Below are 15,872 nucleotides of genomic sequence, written 5' to 3' on the forward strand. Positions count from 1 at the left end.
TGAACATATTTGGTGACTGCTGTACAGTGGGCTTCCTCACCTGGAGGCAGGAAGCCACTGGAGAGAGAGGCTGCTGATCCCCACAGTCCCAATTTTCCCCAGAGAGGCTAGAGAGGATCCTGACTTTGTGCTATACATCGTTGTACCGAAAATATCACTTGCTGAACTTTTGCATCAGGCTCCTTAGAACCTTTCTTGCATTCCAGCAGTTCAGCTCCCGTAGCCAGCCCTGCTGTACTGGCTGCACACACACCACAGGAACACCGAGGGCTGTTACCATTTTACCAGCACTGCTGCAACACTCCCAAGGCACCTGCCAAGCTGAAAAATAAAACATGCAAGTTGTGCTGAATGGCCATTGTGCACTGCTGGCAGGATCTGTGTGAGACAGGACACGGGGCAGATCTCCTTGGGGAGCTGGATCAGAGGTTCCAGACCTTCCTTAGCACCTTGGGCTGCTCTGTCATGAGAGGCTGCATCTCCTCCAGCCTTTGGGCCACAGGGACTTGCCTGCATCCATCTCAAGAGCATGGCAGTCAGTTTGTGAAGTATCCTAAGTGAAGTGGGCTCCAGTGATGCACTGTCACATGGCAAAATCATTCTTCACATTCCACTTCCAGCAGCTCATAAAGCTGGCTGCTCACTTCAGTGTGCAAAGCTGTGTTACTACAAAAAGCCCTAAATGCAAAGTTCATCCTCAGAGGAATTTAAAAAGAATAAACTTATCACATTCTTGGGGAAGGAAAAAAAAATAAAAGAAGGCAAGACAGCCTGGATAAAATTCACATGGACAACTCCTATCTGTGATTCATGTTAGATTGAAGAATTATGAGCAACGCTAAAATATTTGCATTCAAGTTCCTTTTGTGCATATCCACCACAAACCCCACTTAGAAATACTTTTTTAATACTTTATAGGCGTTGATTTTCCAAATAAATGGAAAATACCAGATTACCAGAGTCATCACATTTCCCAGAAACTTGCTGATTTCAATGAAGTCCCAGTTGAAAGTAGGCAGGTTTTTGAAACAACCTTGCCTTTGTGTTAGGTTTCTGCCTAGTATCCTTTCAGCTTGTCCATTGGGTTGGCCTCTGGCAGCCCACCTGGCGTGCTGACAAAGACTCAACAGCCTGAAAACCTGAGATCCCTTTGGCAACTTAGTCCAAGATTCCTAGGCTTCGTTGGGCTAAACTCTGAATCCTTCTGGCATATAAATTCCCTGAGCCTTTTTCAGAGGCAGCCCAGGAGTCTTGGTGATCCCAACATCCTTTTCCATAAGCTTCTCTCCACCTGGTAAACTGCCAGGTGTTCTCTCAATAGGTAAGAAAAATCCTTCAGAAACACATGGAGATGGCCAAAGTTAAATCTCATGTCACCCTTTTAGACAGGGAACTTTTGGAGTCTTGGATCCACATGAAATTTAGAAGCCTGACCTGTCACTTTAATCAATGTGAAAATGTATTTGGAAATATTGGCACTACTTAGAGAGGGGAGGATCAATGCTTTGGCCAGCTGAAACAGTACACACACACTGGAGACACAAAACAGAAAGAGACAGTCAATTTTCAACACCTTGACTTGAAAAGTATCCTTGAAAACAAATTCTCCCTTCAGTTACACCAAACACCAACCTTGGTGACCTCTGTGTGTTTGAGCAAGTACAACACAGAGGTCAGAATTGGGCCTCTGGTGAATTTTGGTAAAAACAGCCTGCTTCTCTGCTGATGGATTTGCTGAGAGGAGGATCCATCAGGAGCTGCTGTCCCCCTGTATGTTACCTGCTGCTGACAGGCTGATCCATCTGTTCAGCTGGACTGGAGTGCACAGGGACTCCTGTCTACCTGTCAGCACAGGTGTCACCCCAGGTAGAAATGCAAACAAATAATGCTCAGAGTGGAGGGGACAAGTGAACCGTGCCAAGAGAGGCCAAAGGGGCATCCTGTTGACTCCTCATCTTCCTTGACCTTCCTGGCACATCAGAAAACTTAAGAAAATGTAAGGAGGGGACTCCAGGAGGAGGGTATAGGTGCACCTATACCAGCAAATGAAATGGTGGAAGATGCCCAGGCTCCCTGGTTCTGGTGTATTGTACCAGGGCAGGAACTGCTGCCTTGATTCAAGTGTTGGAGTCAGCACTTGCAAAATGCCTCCAGGATCTGTACCCAATCACCAGTATAGCCCAACTCTGAGTCAAGGCTGATAATGGAAAAAGGCATTCCTTGGGATGCACCCAGATATTGGGGTCATATAAGTATCATCTAAATTACTGGGTTCCATTGAGGCAATCAGTTTAAGTAAAGCCAAGGAAAACATCTTTTCTCACTCATCCTTCCCTTCAGAGCATACTGAGCACAAATTTGAGAAGTAAAGAAATAAGTTTCTTTGGGGGTTTTCTCCATTTTGCTATTGTATTAGAAAGAGTTTAAATGCCTGCAGAGGCACTAGCATCTGTCTCTTATCATGTATAACTTTTCTTGATTATTTCTAGAGCAGCAGACTAAACATGCAACTCTGACATAATGCAGCATCACATTATTATTTCTGGTTTGTTCAAAAGACTGCACCAGCTGAAATAAGTCTCTAAAAAAGACTATATTTATGACCTCAATCCAAGCTAATGGGAGGGCTTGGATTATTGGTGAGTAAAAGGAAAACAGGTTATTAGAGATTTTTCTTAATATCCTGATGCTCTAACAACAGGGTAAGGGCTTTTACTACCAATCACTATTATTCCCAATATTTCTTCTAGTTCCTGGTTCTCCAAAGAGGCCCATCAAGTGGATTTGGACACTCATGGATCTTTTTCCCTCTTTTAGGAGAACTGTAAAAACCCAATTCCATTTAGAAGTCACCATTAAATGTCTCAAAAGAAGAAAATGCCAGTTTCCTTAATATCAGCATGGTCTAGGTAATTTCCTGTCCTAAGGAATGGAGAGTGATTTTCTGCTCTGCTAAACTGCCATTACTTCCCTGTCTTTGGAAGCTGTGTTCAGACTTTATAAGCTGCGGGTTCTTATAAGATGAAAACTGTTATGTAATTACAAAATTGGTGTTGTTAGCATGTTAATCCTGCTTAAAACAAGGCTGCTAGCAAATTCCCTTAGTCCCAACAGACAAGCATGAAGGGAATAAATCCCCACAAGCATTTGTTTGAAAAGGCGGCAGTAAATGTCTCCACAAACAGCAAACAGAACTCATTATAGGAATCCTCCTTCTCTGGCTGCTTCTTTGACTGGAGGATATTCTATTTTCAGGCACTGGCAATATCTTTTCTATGGTACTGGAAGGGCACATCCAACCAGTTTCTATTGCAAGAGGTCATCACAAGCCAGGGACTTTCCATAAACCTTGCTTGTGAGCTCATGAGTGTAGAAGTGTCATTTCCCAACCATCCACAGAAATGATATCTCCTGACTTCCCATACACCTAACAGGATACAACCTTCTCCTTATCTCCTACAGCAGTGAAAAACCCAACATCTCCTGTCTTGGTGTAAATAACTGGGTCAGCATCCTCCCATTCCTCTCTGCCTGCTTCATGCCAATGGCTGTGGTGCAGGCCCCAGCTATTTCTGTATTTGGAAACAACATTCTCATTCCTGCTAATGTGCCTCCTTCAGCACTGCTCTTGCAAGGACAAGCTAGCACACACAATGTAAATAAGAACATTTTTCAAGTGAATGCAATCTAGTAGCCCAGATCCTATTTTCAGAGGCAAACAAACCTTAAGGATCCTCAACAAAGACATCTAAAGTCTACATCTAGAGAAGTGTTTCCATTCTTCAGAGGAGATAGGACACGTAAGAACAAGTTAGTCATCAAGTCCCATAATACAGTTGCTCAATCATAAGTATCAATAGCTTTTGAGTTATAGCATCATCATAGAATCACAGGATGGTTTGGACTAGAATGGGCCTTAAAGATAATCTAATTCCAATCCCCTGCCATAGGCAGGGACACTTTCCACTAGACCAAGCTCTATCCAACCTGGTCTTGAACATTTCCAGGAATGGGGCAGCTACAGCTTCTCTGTGCAACCAGTTCTAGAATATCTTCCTTAGATTTAATGAAAACCTATTGTTTTTCATTTTAAAGTCATTCTTCCTTCTCCTGTCACTACCTGCCTTTGTCAAAAGCCCCTTTCCATTTTTCTTCTAGGCTCCCTTTAGGTACTGAAGGCCACAATTAGGTCACACCAAAGCCATCTCTTTTCCAGGCTGAACAATCCCAATTTTCTCAGTCTTTCCTCATAGGAGAGGGGCTTCATCCCTCTAATCACCCTGGTGTCCCTCCCCTGGACTTGCTTTAAAAAGTCAGTGTCCTTCCTGTGCCTGGGACCCCAGAGCTGGACGCAGTGTTCCAGGCAGGGTCTTACAAGAGAGGAGGGGCAGAATCCCCTCCCTCACCCAGCTGGCCACGTTGCTTTGGATGCAATCCAGCATACCATTGGCCTTCTGAGCTGCAGGATCACATTGCTGGGTTATGCCCAGCCTCATCCACCAGCATTCCCAAGTCCTTCTCAGCAGGGCTGCTCTCCATCTGTTCACTGCCCAGCTTGTACTGGCACTGCGAGCTGTGGCAACACAGGTGCAGCACCATGAACTTGGTCTTGTTAAACCTCATGAGATTCCCAAGGGCTTTTGAGCTTGTCCAGGCATCCTGGATTATCAAAGATCACTACGTAGAACTATGGGTATGACACATGTCTTAAGCTCTGTATCCATCTAGACTGGTATGGAAACCAGGTAGGCTACCATCATGCATCTCAACAGCAGGAGAAACAAGGTTTGGCCAAGTTACTTGCTCCTTGAATGTCTTTGTAGACCTTAGCTCTGTTAAATTTTTTACCTATATTCTCTTCAGCATTTTGGAACAACTGCAGCAGTAAGGCAGGCCAGGCAATGCACTGTCATGTAGCATCTAGATTGTTCTGAAGTTGTTGACCCTCACACTCTGGTTACTTGGAAATCTAGTGATTATAAAATAGGGCCACAATAGCTAATGAAAAAAAGAAAAGAAAAAAAAGAGTGCTGTGAAAAAAGTTATGCAGTTATGCTGTTCAAACTTCAAAAAGGCATAACAGATGAATCAGCCACTTGTGGCTTGGGAGTGAAAGGAGAAAGTCCATTGCATCACTGGGCAGCCGGGGGTTTGGAGGGATGTTATCTTGGCAAGTAGTGTGAGTACATGCTACAGGCTATGTTCCAGAAAAAAAATGTGTCACTTTTCTTGAAAATGAGAATGATCTGCTCATTTGCATAATATGGCATGACTGTATTGTTGACAGAGCTAGAGTAAGGGAGTTCAGAGCCTGGGGCTTGCTTCTCCTCCTGGCTTCTTTGCTCAGCATGGTTTCTTTGCGTCATGCTGTTGTTGTCCAGGCCACATGATGACGAAAGCATGACAGACTTTTAGTCTAAAAATGCCTCTGAGAAGGGTGTGGACAGGTGGGAAGGAGAGCAATACAGTGTAGTGGCACTTAACCTTTAGATTTTTGTCCCTGTGCCTCATGGGGTACAGAGGGATTGGGGCACTGGTACTGCAGCACCAGTGCTGACAGTGCTCTGGTAGCCAGGAAGCACCAAGAGGTCAGACAAGGCTGTGAGGGGTGTGAAAGCACACTGTGGCACGTTACAGCAGTGGTTTGTGGTCTTTAATTGCAGCTTTTCAGCTTATTACAGTGTAGTGGGGAGGATTTGTGGTCCGTGGTGACAGTCACAGTAGAAGCAGTGGGACCCTTCCAAAGAGGGGCCTGTTACATCAGTGCCTGTAATCCCAACAGGAGCAGTGCCATGACCTTCTTGCTCCTTTTGCTCTCCCATAGTAAATGTCTTCATGGGAGTGATGAAAGAAATACAATCATCACAAATGTCTGAGGCCAGATTCTCATCCCTCTGGGATTTCCATGAAGCCTACCCTGTAATACTTCCCCCCCATCAAAGCGAAGCAGTTTGCACAATCACATTTTGTGTCTTCCTATGGTGGTTTGGGATTTCAGCACCCAAGTCCCCTGTAATAATTTCAGCTGAATATAATAGGTGGAACTAAGTGGCAATGCTTAAAACATAAGAAATCTGTCACCTGTGGTAGTTAATCCCTGTCAGCCATGGTTTTCTAAGTAACTGTCTGTCAAACTGTGCTTTTGAGCACCAAGGCCTCCCAAGTCAGGGCCAACGCATCCTCCCACTAATCCATAAAATACTGCTACAGATCTGGTGGAAATACCACATCGGAGGAGATAATGCACAGGCTTCTCTGAAATACCCTGGCTTGTTTAAATAGATGTATTCAGACATGGATTGCGTAAATACAGACTCAGGAATTTCTTTGACCCGGGGCTATAAAATATATTACCAAGAACTCAGCACCTTGAATCTGATTAGACATGTAATTATATTGTTATCCAAACTAATTTCATGTCTGCATTTAATTTGAACTACTGCACTTCTCAAAATTATAGCAAGTCACTAGATTTTCATCAATATAGGAATTTGCTATTATTAGAAGCAGCAAGGTATCTCCTGTGTACCAGAAAACTCACAGTGCCTGCAGATCAATTCTTCCAGTATAGTTGTCTGTATAAAGCTTTAGTTCCAACATAAAAGCTACTTTAACACCAATTAATTACTATATTGTAATATATATTGCAAGTATTATACATTCGCAATACAATAGTTATTAATGTATTACATTCGTAATACAATAGTGCAATAATATCAGAGATGTATTAGATTCTCACGAATACTTCTCTGATATTATATATATTCTCTTCATAAGCAAAACACTCTATTGGAAAATATTTCATCTCCTGTCTAAAAATACTTCGCCTATTTTTTGTTTTTAATTCTGAAGGGTTGTGTTGAAACTGTAAGAAGAAATAAACGTTAGTAACGTTAGTGCATCATAGCATGAATTCCGTGACTCATCGGGAAAGTTCACCCGCAGGCAAGATGAAGCCAAGACAGGCGGTAGAGCGGCAGGAAGGGCACGGGCGGGAGCTTTGGGACACGACTGGAGGGGACAGGGAAGGAGGGGACAGGGAAGGAGGGAACCGGGAAGGGAACCTGCGGGAGCCGCCCCCTCAGCGCCTGGCGCGGAGCCGCGGCGCCCCCGCGCGGGCGGCACGGGCACTGCAGCACTGCCCGGGGAACCGGCAGCGACCGCGCCGAGAGAGAGCGAGAGAGCGAGGGAAACTCGTGTGCATAAAGTGTTACAGGCTGCAGCCCGGGAGAACGTTCTAACAAGAACATTCTTCGTAAATGGAATTGAAATGCCAGGAGAATCTATTCCTCCAGGTCATGTTGTTGCATGGTTTACTTCTTCAACATAGTTTTAATAATGGCCTTGCCTTGTCATCTTCTTTAAAGGCAAAGTAGGTCATAGAATGGTTTGGGTTGGAAGGGGCCTTAAATGTCATTAGTTCCAGCACCCTTGCCCTGGGCAGGAACACCTTCCACAAGACCAGTTTGCTCCAAGCCCCATCCAAACTGGCCACGAACACTTCCAGGGATGGGCAGCCACAGCTTATCTGAACAACTTGTTTCACCACCCTCACAATAAAGAATTTTCTCCTAACATCTAATCTAAAAATCTTCTCTTTTAGTTTAAAACCTCTCCCCCTTGTCCCGTCACTATCTGTCCATATAAAGAATCATTCTCCATCTTTTTTTTATACTCTCTCTTTAAGTACTGAAAGGCCAACTCGTATTCAGAGATGAACTTGTCAACATAATGGCCCATGAAATTTTTGCACTTTTCATTTCACAGATAGACAAATGCCCAAATTTTCAATGAATTTCCATGATATCTGGTACCCAGTTCAATGTGCTGCTATGAAGAGAATTTCAGCAAGTAGAAGAAAGAAGAAAAAATATTCAGGAACAAATCTCTGGGAAGAAGAGAGAAGGGATATGAGCAGGGAGGGTGATGTACACAAAAATATATCCCAATGCTAGCAGAGAACTGCTGGTAGAATCTTCTCTTGGGTCAAAACTGAAACACAAACTGACTAGGAGTAACATTACCCTGTCACATAAAAATTTTCATTTTTAAAAATAGTAGCGAAAGGAACAAAAGAACAAGCAAAGATGACCCTTCTATGCTATATTGCTTTACCATAAAAGTATAGGTCTAGAGGGCAGATCTTTTCACAAATGGCAGCAGAATGGAGGTGGTAACATTAAACCATGTACAAACTGCACAGAGGACTCCAAACTAGCTATCCTCAGAGTAGAAGATAATTACGACTCGGTTTTAAGTATTTTCCAGAGATCAGTTTTCCTTGTCATTTGTTAAGATACCAGCTTGATTAAAACAGAAACAGTAAAGCTGTGCCTAGATAAGTCTCTAGTTAGACAAAGATATCTTATTCTTAGTATATCCACACACATATAAATACATATATCCTGGTCCATGACTGAATGGGAAACCATTACATGTCATTCCAACACACTTAAAGAACTGTGGCTGGGAAGTCACAGCTGAATGATTTTGGCTAATCACCAAGTGAGTAATGTCAAACACTGAATGTCTGGACAGTTTCCATTCAAATAACATTTCATCTTGGGCCAATAGCATTTACAAACCACTGGAATGAAATGCCATACTGTCATTTATCCATTAGTAAGAGACAGCATTACAGCTGGGTAAAATGCAGCCTTACGTCTGCATGGAAGTCTCCTAGTTCTCCCAGTGGTGGTAGCTCTTTCTGAGCCTCCCACACCAGTTCTGCAGGTCTCCCCTGCTCACCTCTGGGCATCTTAGAGGGCATTTACAAATTCAGAGAGGGATTCAGCAGGTATGTGGGTGTATATTCAGGTAATCTCTAACTGGTTCCCTGAAGTTTAAGGTGTACTTTTACATTTAAAGTTTTACTGTTCCAGTAACAACAAATGGTAAAGGCAGATATTGGTCACTACTTAACATGTGTATCCAAACTTTCCCCTGCTCTCCAGTCCTAGGCAGTGGTGGTAAAGAATGGAGAAGGTGTAAAATATTCCCATAGAGCTACACAACAAGAAGAGCATATTTTCACATCTTGATCTTGCTCCTGCCTTTCTGCATTCTCTTCACCTCCTCTGAATCTCTATTCCTTTATCTGACCTGCACCCTGAACCTCCTTGGATGGTTATCTGTTCTCAGAACAAAGCCACTTCCCCTGCAGCTACTCCCTTATTGTGACATACTCCCACAGAGCTCAGTGAGGCATCAAAAACCACTGACTTTGGTTTTGAGGCAGGAATGGGCAAAATTGATAAAAATTTAGCACCCTCAACAGCAAGAGCTACTGCCAGGTTTGTGGAACTCCCCCCATACTGGTGTAGGAAAGCCTGGATTATCTCTGCTAAAGTTTAAAAACAAAAAATATTCTCTCTGTAACAAAGAAGGCCAGATTACTAGTATCATTATTGAGATACCATGAAAGAGAGTTTAGCCATGATGTTTTTCAATACTTGTCCAGAAATTTCTCCATGTAAGAAGGCATAGGGGTCAGTATGACATTCTATCAGGAAAGTCTCCAGAGAAGTTGCCTTTGAAGATATCATTGAGATCCATCTAACTGCAGGTGAATTTCAGCTGCATAGTTCAGTAGTTCCACACAGACAAAAATCTAATCTGCTTTAGGCTCATGTGGACTTACAAGTTCAAGCCAATGTGATTCCTGCACTGGTTTGTAAAGAATCATAGAATCACAGAAATGTTTTGGTTGGATGGGATCTTCGAAGATCACCTCTGCCATGGGTATTGGCATCTTTCACTAGATCAGGTTGCTCAGAGCCCAATCCAGCCTGACCTTGAACAGATCCAGTGATGAGGCATCCACAGCTGCTGTGGGCAGCCTGTTCCAGTGCTGCACCACACTCAGCATAAAAAATTTCTTCCTCATGTGCAAGCATAAATGTACTCTATTATATCATCTCCACAGCCAATATACAAAGTTTTAATGCTCCTAAGGGGACCATATCCTTTATGGGAGAGGTCTGTAGCAGCAACAAATTCCTCAACATCTCAACCTGCTTTAAAGCAATAAAGTATTTGAATACCTAATTATGTGACAATGGTCTAGAGTTTGAATTGAGACACATTTTAGCCTGAAGACCATCACACACCTGTGCTGGAGCAGACACTCTGCAATGGGATTCATGTTGCAATACCAAGAATCCCCTGGGATGTGGGTGTGGTGATCAGACATTTCCAAATACTAGTGTCCAGCTCCTAATGGGAGCTGCTAAACCAGGGCTGGTTTCATGGGTCATGGCAAAGTGAGGGACTCAGAAATTTCAATAGTCTGAGCAAATTTTCTAATGTGCCATAATTTCTTTTCAGGGAAAAAAAATAGGGAGGAAAAAAGGAAAAAATCCAACAAAGATGAAAGCAAGGAGACAAGACAGGAAAGCAAAGGGCGAGCAGCCCGAAGACAAAACCGAGAACAGAGGGAAAGCAACAACAAAACGCAGCCGAAGAAAAGGAAAGCCTCAAACAAAGAACAGGACCTGGCACCAGCTGACACTGCACATTAATGGCCCTCCATGATTGTTTAAGTCTTATGATGCTGCTATCTCTTCCAGATCGCCCTGACAGGTGTTCCAACCATTCAGGCCGCAAATGGACAATGCTACCAGTTATTAAACTTTAAACAACATTCCAAATACTTCCTATATTCTCCAAGCAACCATAGTTTATTAAAGAGATTGACATGAGCCAAGGAAAAAAAAATCTAAAGATGGGATCCTTTAAAACTGTTATATTATATGCTTCCATGCATCTGTAAAAGGCAATTAAGAAATTTTGTATATAATAATAATAGGGTATAAAATATAGCAATATAATAATGAATGACTTTCAGATGAACAATGTTCTTTTTCTTTGTAAAATATTTTTCAAGTTATTGTTTAAGTATGAGGCAAGAGATATGTCTAAATCAAAGATGAAAATCGTATCCCTTCATATATTGTACATAATTAAGAGAAGGAGGAAAACATTTCTGAAGAGCCAGTAGGAGCCCAAGGTTTTACAACCTCTGGTGGAGCAGGATGGGATTGCCCTGTGTTTTCCCGATCCATGCTCCAGACATGGGTGAGAAACATCAGGAGAAAGCCAGCAGGGCTTCAGCTGCTGAGGGATAAGAAGCAGAAGCATCTGCAGCTTTGAAGACTGAATCCCTGAGGCAGAAGGAGACTGAGCTGAGCTCGAATAACACTCTTATCTGTGGACAACACAATGTTTTCTGGTCTAAACAGTGGTACCGTGTGCTGTTTTATGCTTTTTATACCTATGTGTAACTTAAGTCTACATTTCAAATCTTCTGGTGAATGACAAATCGTATTTGTAGGAGACAACGTTGAGTTAATAAAAACCAGAAAAGTAGATCATGTAAGTACATGTTTTTCACAGTGATGGTGTCTTTTTCTGCTGGGGAAGGGAATAATTTCATAGCTTCACAGACTGAAGAGGACACAACTTACACCCACACTGTGCATCTAGCAAAAGAGTATCCACAAAAATAAATTTACCAACGTATACAAATTACAAACTTCTGTCCAATTTTACTTAAATTCCTATTCTAGTTCTTCTCTCTGACACAGCAGAAGTGAAAGTCTCCATTGCTCAGTGGACAAACCAAATCCTGCGGTACCATTCAGGTTTGTTAGAGGCTAGAACAGCCCATCAGTGAAACACAGGTTATGCTACACACTGATTGCTGCCCAGAAATGGACTTACCCTTTCCAGAAACATGTTGAGGAACCAACATACCTCACAATTTGTGTTCTGTTGCCATGTTTTGCCCAATGACAGCTGTCACGGGGGTAGCAGCCCACCCACTGTGGAGCGTGGACTAGAACAGGTGGCAGGAGTCAGTTCCCCTCCCTGTTCACTATTTCTGTTTCTCACAGTGAGTTTGACTTTAAAAAATACTCTGTCCAACACTGAAGCCTGTCTCTCAGGCTGAGGACACCTGAGTGACAGGTGCCAGTGACTTTCCAAGTAATATCCTAATCATCCAGACAGCAATGTGGGATGGTCTCCTACAGTTTGCTTTGTAAGAGCTTTGTCTCTAATGATACATGTAGATGCAGTAGTCTAACCACATGGTGTTTAAGGCTTCCACAGTTTGCCTCCTACATTAATGAAAATTCATTAAAACTTTCTGCAACTAGTCCCTGATTTTATGCATTTATTGTATTTTTTCAGTCTTTTAGAAGACTGAAGGGCTGAATTTTACAGAGAAGAGTATCATGTAACACTCCTCACACACAATGGCATCTGAATGGGTAAGAGAGCAAAGCAGGGTGTGCTGAATGCCTGTGAGGGGCACCTAGCAAAGGGAGGCTGGAGCAGGGGTGACTATTTGTGAGCTCCCAGCTCCACTGCATAACTTGTTTACGTCCTCCTCCAGAGTGGTTTGGTCTCAGTCTCCCACTACTGACCCAAGCAGCTGCAGTCAAATCCCACCAACATCTTCCCACCTTGTTGGCAGCAGCAGCTGAGGAGGAGCTGGTCTTAGAGTAGTGGAAGGTGCAGAACCTGTGTGCACCACTGAGGCTCTGGGTGATGCTGAAGGAGAGAGAGGAAAGGAGAAATCCTCATGCTGCCAGACTCAGAAGCTGGCACCAGAGGAGGTGCAAGTAGCAGTTCTGGGCTGAGAGGTATTGGTATCACAACAGAAAGGGGAACCCAGTGCTTCAGACTCTCTCCTACAGCTGCAGTCATTCATCTGTCTGCAGCGCTGGTGGGCAAACAGGGATGTTCAGCTGCTCGGAAAGAATTTACTGTTCAATTTACTTCCTCCAAAGACAGGTTTTTGGCCAGATGAAGCATCCCTACTTGGATTCAGCAAACTAGGTCAGCAGCTGGACCACATGAATAGTTGCACTCAGGGAAGATTTGTCTGCAACTCTTAAAACTTACGAGTAGGATTGTTTTTTCCCTGCCTTGATTAAATATAGGAGCTAAATGGCAAGGGTGTTTGGTATGGAAGAATTGCTTTTGATAGAAGCACAAACAAAATCTATAAAAATGAACAAGAGTGTTCAGAGAGCAATTAAGAAAAAAAAGGAAAAAGCAAAACTAGATACTATACCCAAAATGTCCCTGATCTCAGTTATTCTCTACTACAACACTTGGAGGAGTCAAAGGAATGCCATTTATCTGGCAAAGATAAACAGAAGACTGGAAAAGCAGTATCAAATAGTTCAAGAATTACAGACTGAGGGAAAAGAAAGAGGGAGAAAGGAAAAGAAAGTAATTTAGGATACAAATGTGAGCTCTGTTATACACTGTCACAAAAATCTTTATTATAAATCCTATGCTTACACAAGAGGCAGTGACAAGTCTGTTTTACCAAAAGCAGAACTTGGAATGCTGTTACCTTTCAGCAAGAAATAAAAATGTAAACAGAATTTGGCACCTGCCAGTAATAATTTATAGCATTAGAACCTGAAAAAACATGCTACCTCTTTCCTGGAAATGAACAAGGAAGTTCCTGTCATGTTGCTTCCTCCCACACAGAAAAATGTTTGATAATATTGCCTATAGCCGTGGTGAAGCACTAAGAAGTATATTCACTTGGGCAATTAAAATTTTCTCAAGCCCTTGCACAGAATGTAGACCACCCTGCTGGTAGGCGAACTACTCAACTGGGACTCCCAAGAAACTGAAGGAGAATATGGACATTTGTAGGCCAAGTGTATTGCAATAACACCTTTTGCCCATCCAGTAATAAACGTGTAAAATCAGGAGTCAATGATCTTACATGCTAGGAAGAGCTAGTGAGAACCCCTAGGACCTTACTGGAGAAGATTTGATTAGGTTATAGGAGCAGCTGTGACTCAATCGGTGCAGAACTTCTTCCCTGTCAATTGCTTTCCAGTTAAAAAATACCTCAAAATTTTAAGAGTTGATTTGAAGTGAATCCCACAGAATTGTGAACAGCTTTTCTTAAAATGCAACCTAAATTGAATGGACATTAATTAGAAGCCAAATTCATAGTGTGCTAATTATGAAAGAATATATCTGAAATAAAATACTAAATATCAGTTAAGGCCAGTAGATAAACACACATTGAGTGCTATTTCCAACAGTTAAGCTGCTCAAGGAATTGTCATCAGTAACAGAGACAGAAAACCAAACAGTTGTTATGTCCCAGACTTCAGACCTGTCTGACCAAGCTGTATCTTGTTCTCTCACCTGAAGATCCGAATAAAGGAATCCAATGTTAAAGAGTTTATGTGCTGAACTCCTGAACCCTTCACTGCATTTGTCCCAGCAGCTTCATTCTGAGCCACCACAGCAGAGTTGTCAGGCTGAACAATGCACTAAATAAATGAGAGGTTTTGCTGTACCCTGTAGCAAAGTGGCAGCAGAAGAACCCATCAGCAGAATGGGACCATCATCATCACCATCATCGCCCACAACGAAGGTCTTGCGTCGCTACCAACAGCCTCTGTGTGCTTGTGGTTGATGTGCTGACGGGAAAGCAGCACATGAATATTGTTATTAATTCAGAAGAATTCCTCTACAGCCCTCATGAGTCACTATAATTATTTTTTTGTTTCTGTGGTTTTAGGCTCTGCAACTTATTGAAGGCTGAGCTTTCTGATGCAGCACGAATTTACCATGACACTTGTACTTACTTGCTATGCGTTGTTATTTGCAGAGACAGCACTGGGTTTAGTTTACATGGTTCACATGAAGTTGCACAAATTCAAACAAAAACCTCTGCACAGGATGACATAACAGCTGATCATGGGAGCTGCTCTTCAAAGTGACATTCTGCAAGCATCAGCTGCAGCTTCAGTCTTTCCTAAGTCCATCAGCAAGGGCTTGGTCACATTTGCAGGCTCAGATCTGCTACTCCACTGCTGTTATTTAGTACAAAACTTACTCATTAAAGACCTTGCACTCTTACAAGCAAGCACACTCTGTTGTTACACATCCACTAATAATTTTCTCATGTGGCCTCTTCTTAATAGGGGTTTGGATTTTTCCTAGTGTTTTGCAATAATTTGGCATAATTTAAAGAGAAGCGAAGTCAGCATGTTTGTTCACCATTTTTATAATGCATCTGCCCATTACATCTTCCTCTCCTCTAACTTCACTGTGATACTCCTGTGGGTTAGGCCTGCCCTTTCAGATCTGGAATGCTAATTGCATTTAAAAAGTAGGAGTACCCATTGATTGGTTTGACACAGAGATTTCTGTGTTTTCATGTGCAAATTCTTGTTGATAGTGTTCTATACGGTGTTTCAGAGTGCTAACAGTGTCCATATAAAGTAAAGAGAAACCAAACAGTCTTACTAGCAGACTCACCTGTAATCATGGAATCTCAGCCAGGGGAAAGAAGGGTAGCGTAGGGTAAGCAGGCTCTCTTGGATAAAATTGGCAGCACAACTTCTTCTGTAGTCACTACTGTGGAAGCAGAACAAATCCTGCAGGTGCCACCAAAATATGAGGCCATATAGCAAGGACAGGAGAGAAAAAAGTTGGTCTGCCACCTTTAAAAGGATGATGTGAACAAAATTAATCTAGTAACAGCAACCACATTTTCTTGTATAAAGGGAATAAAGCACTAGGATAAATGATCCCAGAATGAAACCAATGGGATTAAATTAGTTTAGTTCTCAATGTGCATATATAAGGAAACCAGAGATGAGACAAATTAATGTAGAGAAGGGAACAGAGTGCTGGCTGGCTGCAGATAAGCAGGAAGCTGAAAAACATGTTGTCACTATTATTTAATCTATGCATTAAGTAATCTCTACTCATTTACAGTCTACTCCAGTACTCCTGTGTCTAAACAGGTTATTAAAGTTCTACAGATGTTCATACAGACATTGTCCAGGGGGAAGCAGTACAGGAACTAATACCTTGCT

The 15,872-nt window shown here is 42.4% G+C and overlaps 1 protein-coding gene across 1 annotated transcript in view; it reads left to right on the top strand.

The window, feature by feature from the left end:
* The window catches only part of RSPO3 (R-spondin 3), a 58,284-nt gene extending 46,917 nt beyond the window's left edge, over positions 1-11,367 (top strand). Inside the window, exon 5 of the mRNA XM_064706906.1 lies at positions 10,327-11,367. Within this exon, the coding sequence (XP_064562976.1) occupies positions 10,327-10,520 (194 nt within the window). The 3' untranslated portion in view covers positions 10,521-11,367. The remainder of the gene's footprint in view (positions 1-10,326) is intronic.
* Positions 11,368-15,872: the final 4,505 nt, after the last annotated feature.

Source organism: Zonotrichia leucophrys, chromosome 3, assembly GCF_028769735.1.
Source record: "Zonotrichia leucophrys gambelii isolate GWCS_2022_RI chromosome 3, RI_Zleu_2.0, whole genome shotgun sequence".
Classification (NCBI taxonomy): Eukaryota; Metazoa; Chordata; class Aves; order Passeriformes; family Passerellidae; genus Zonotrichia; species Zonotrichia leucophrys.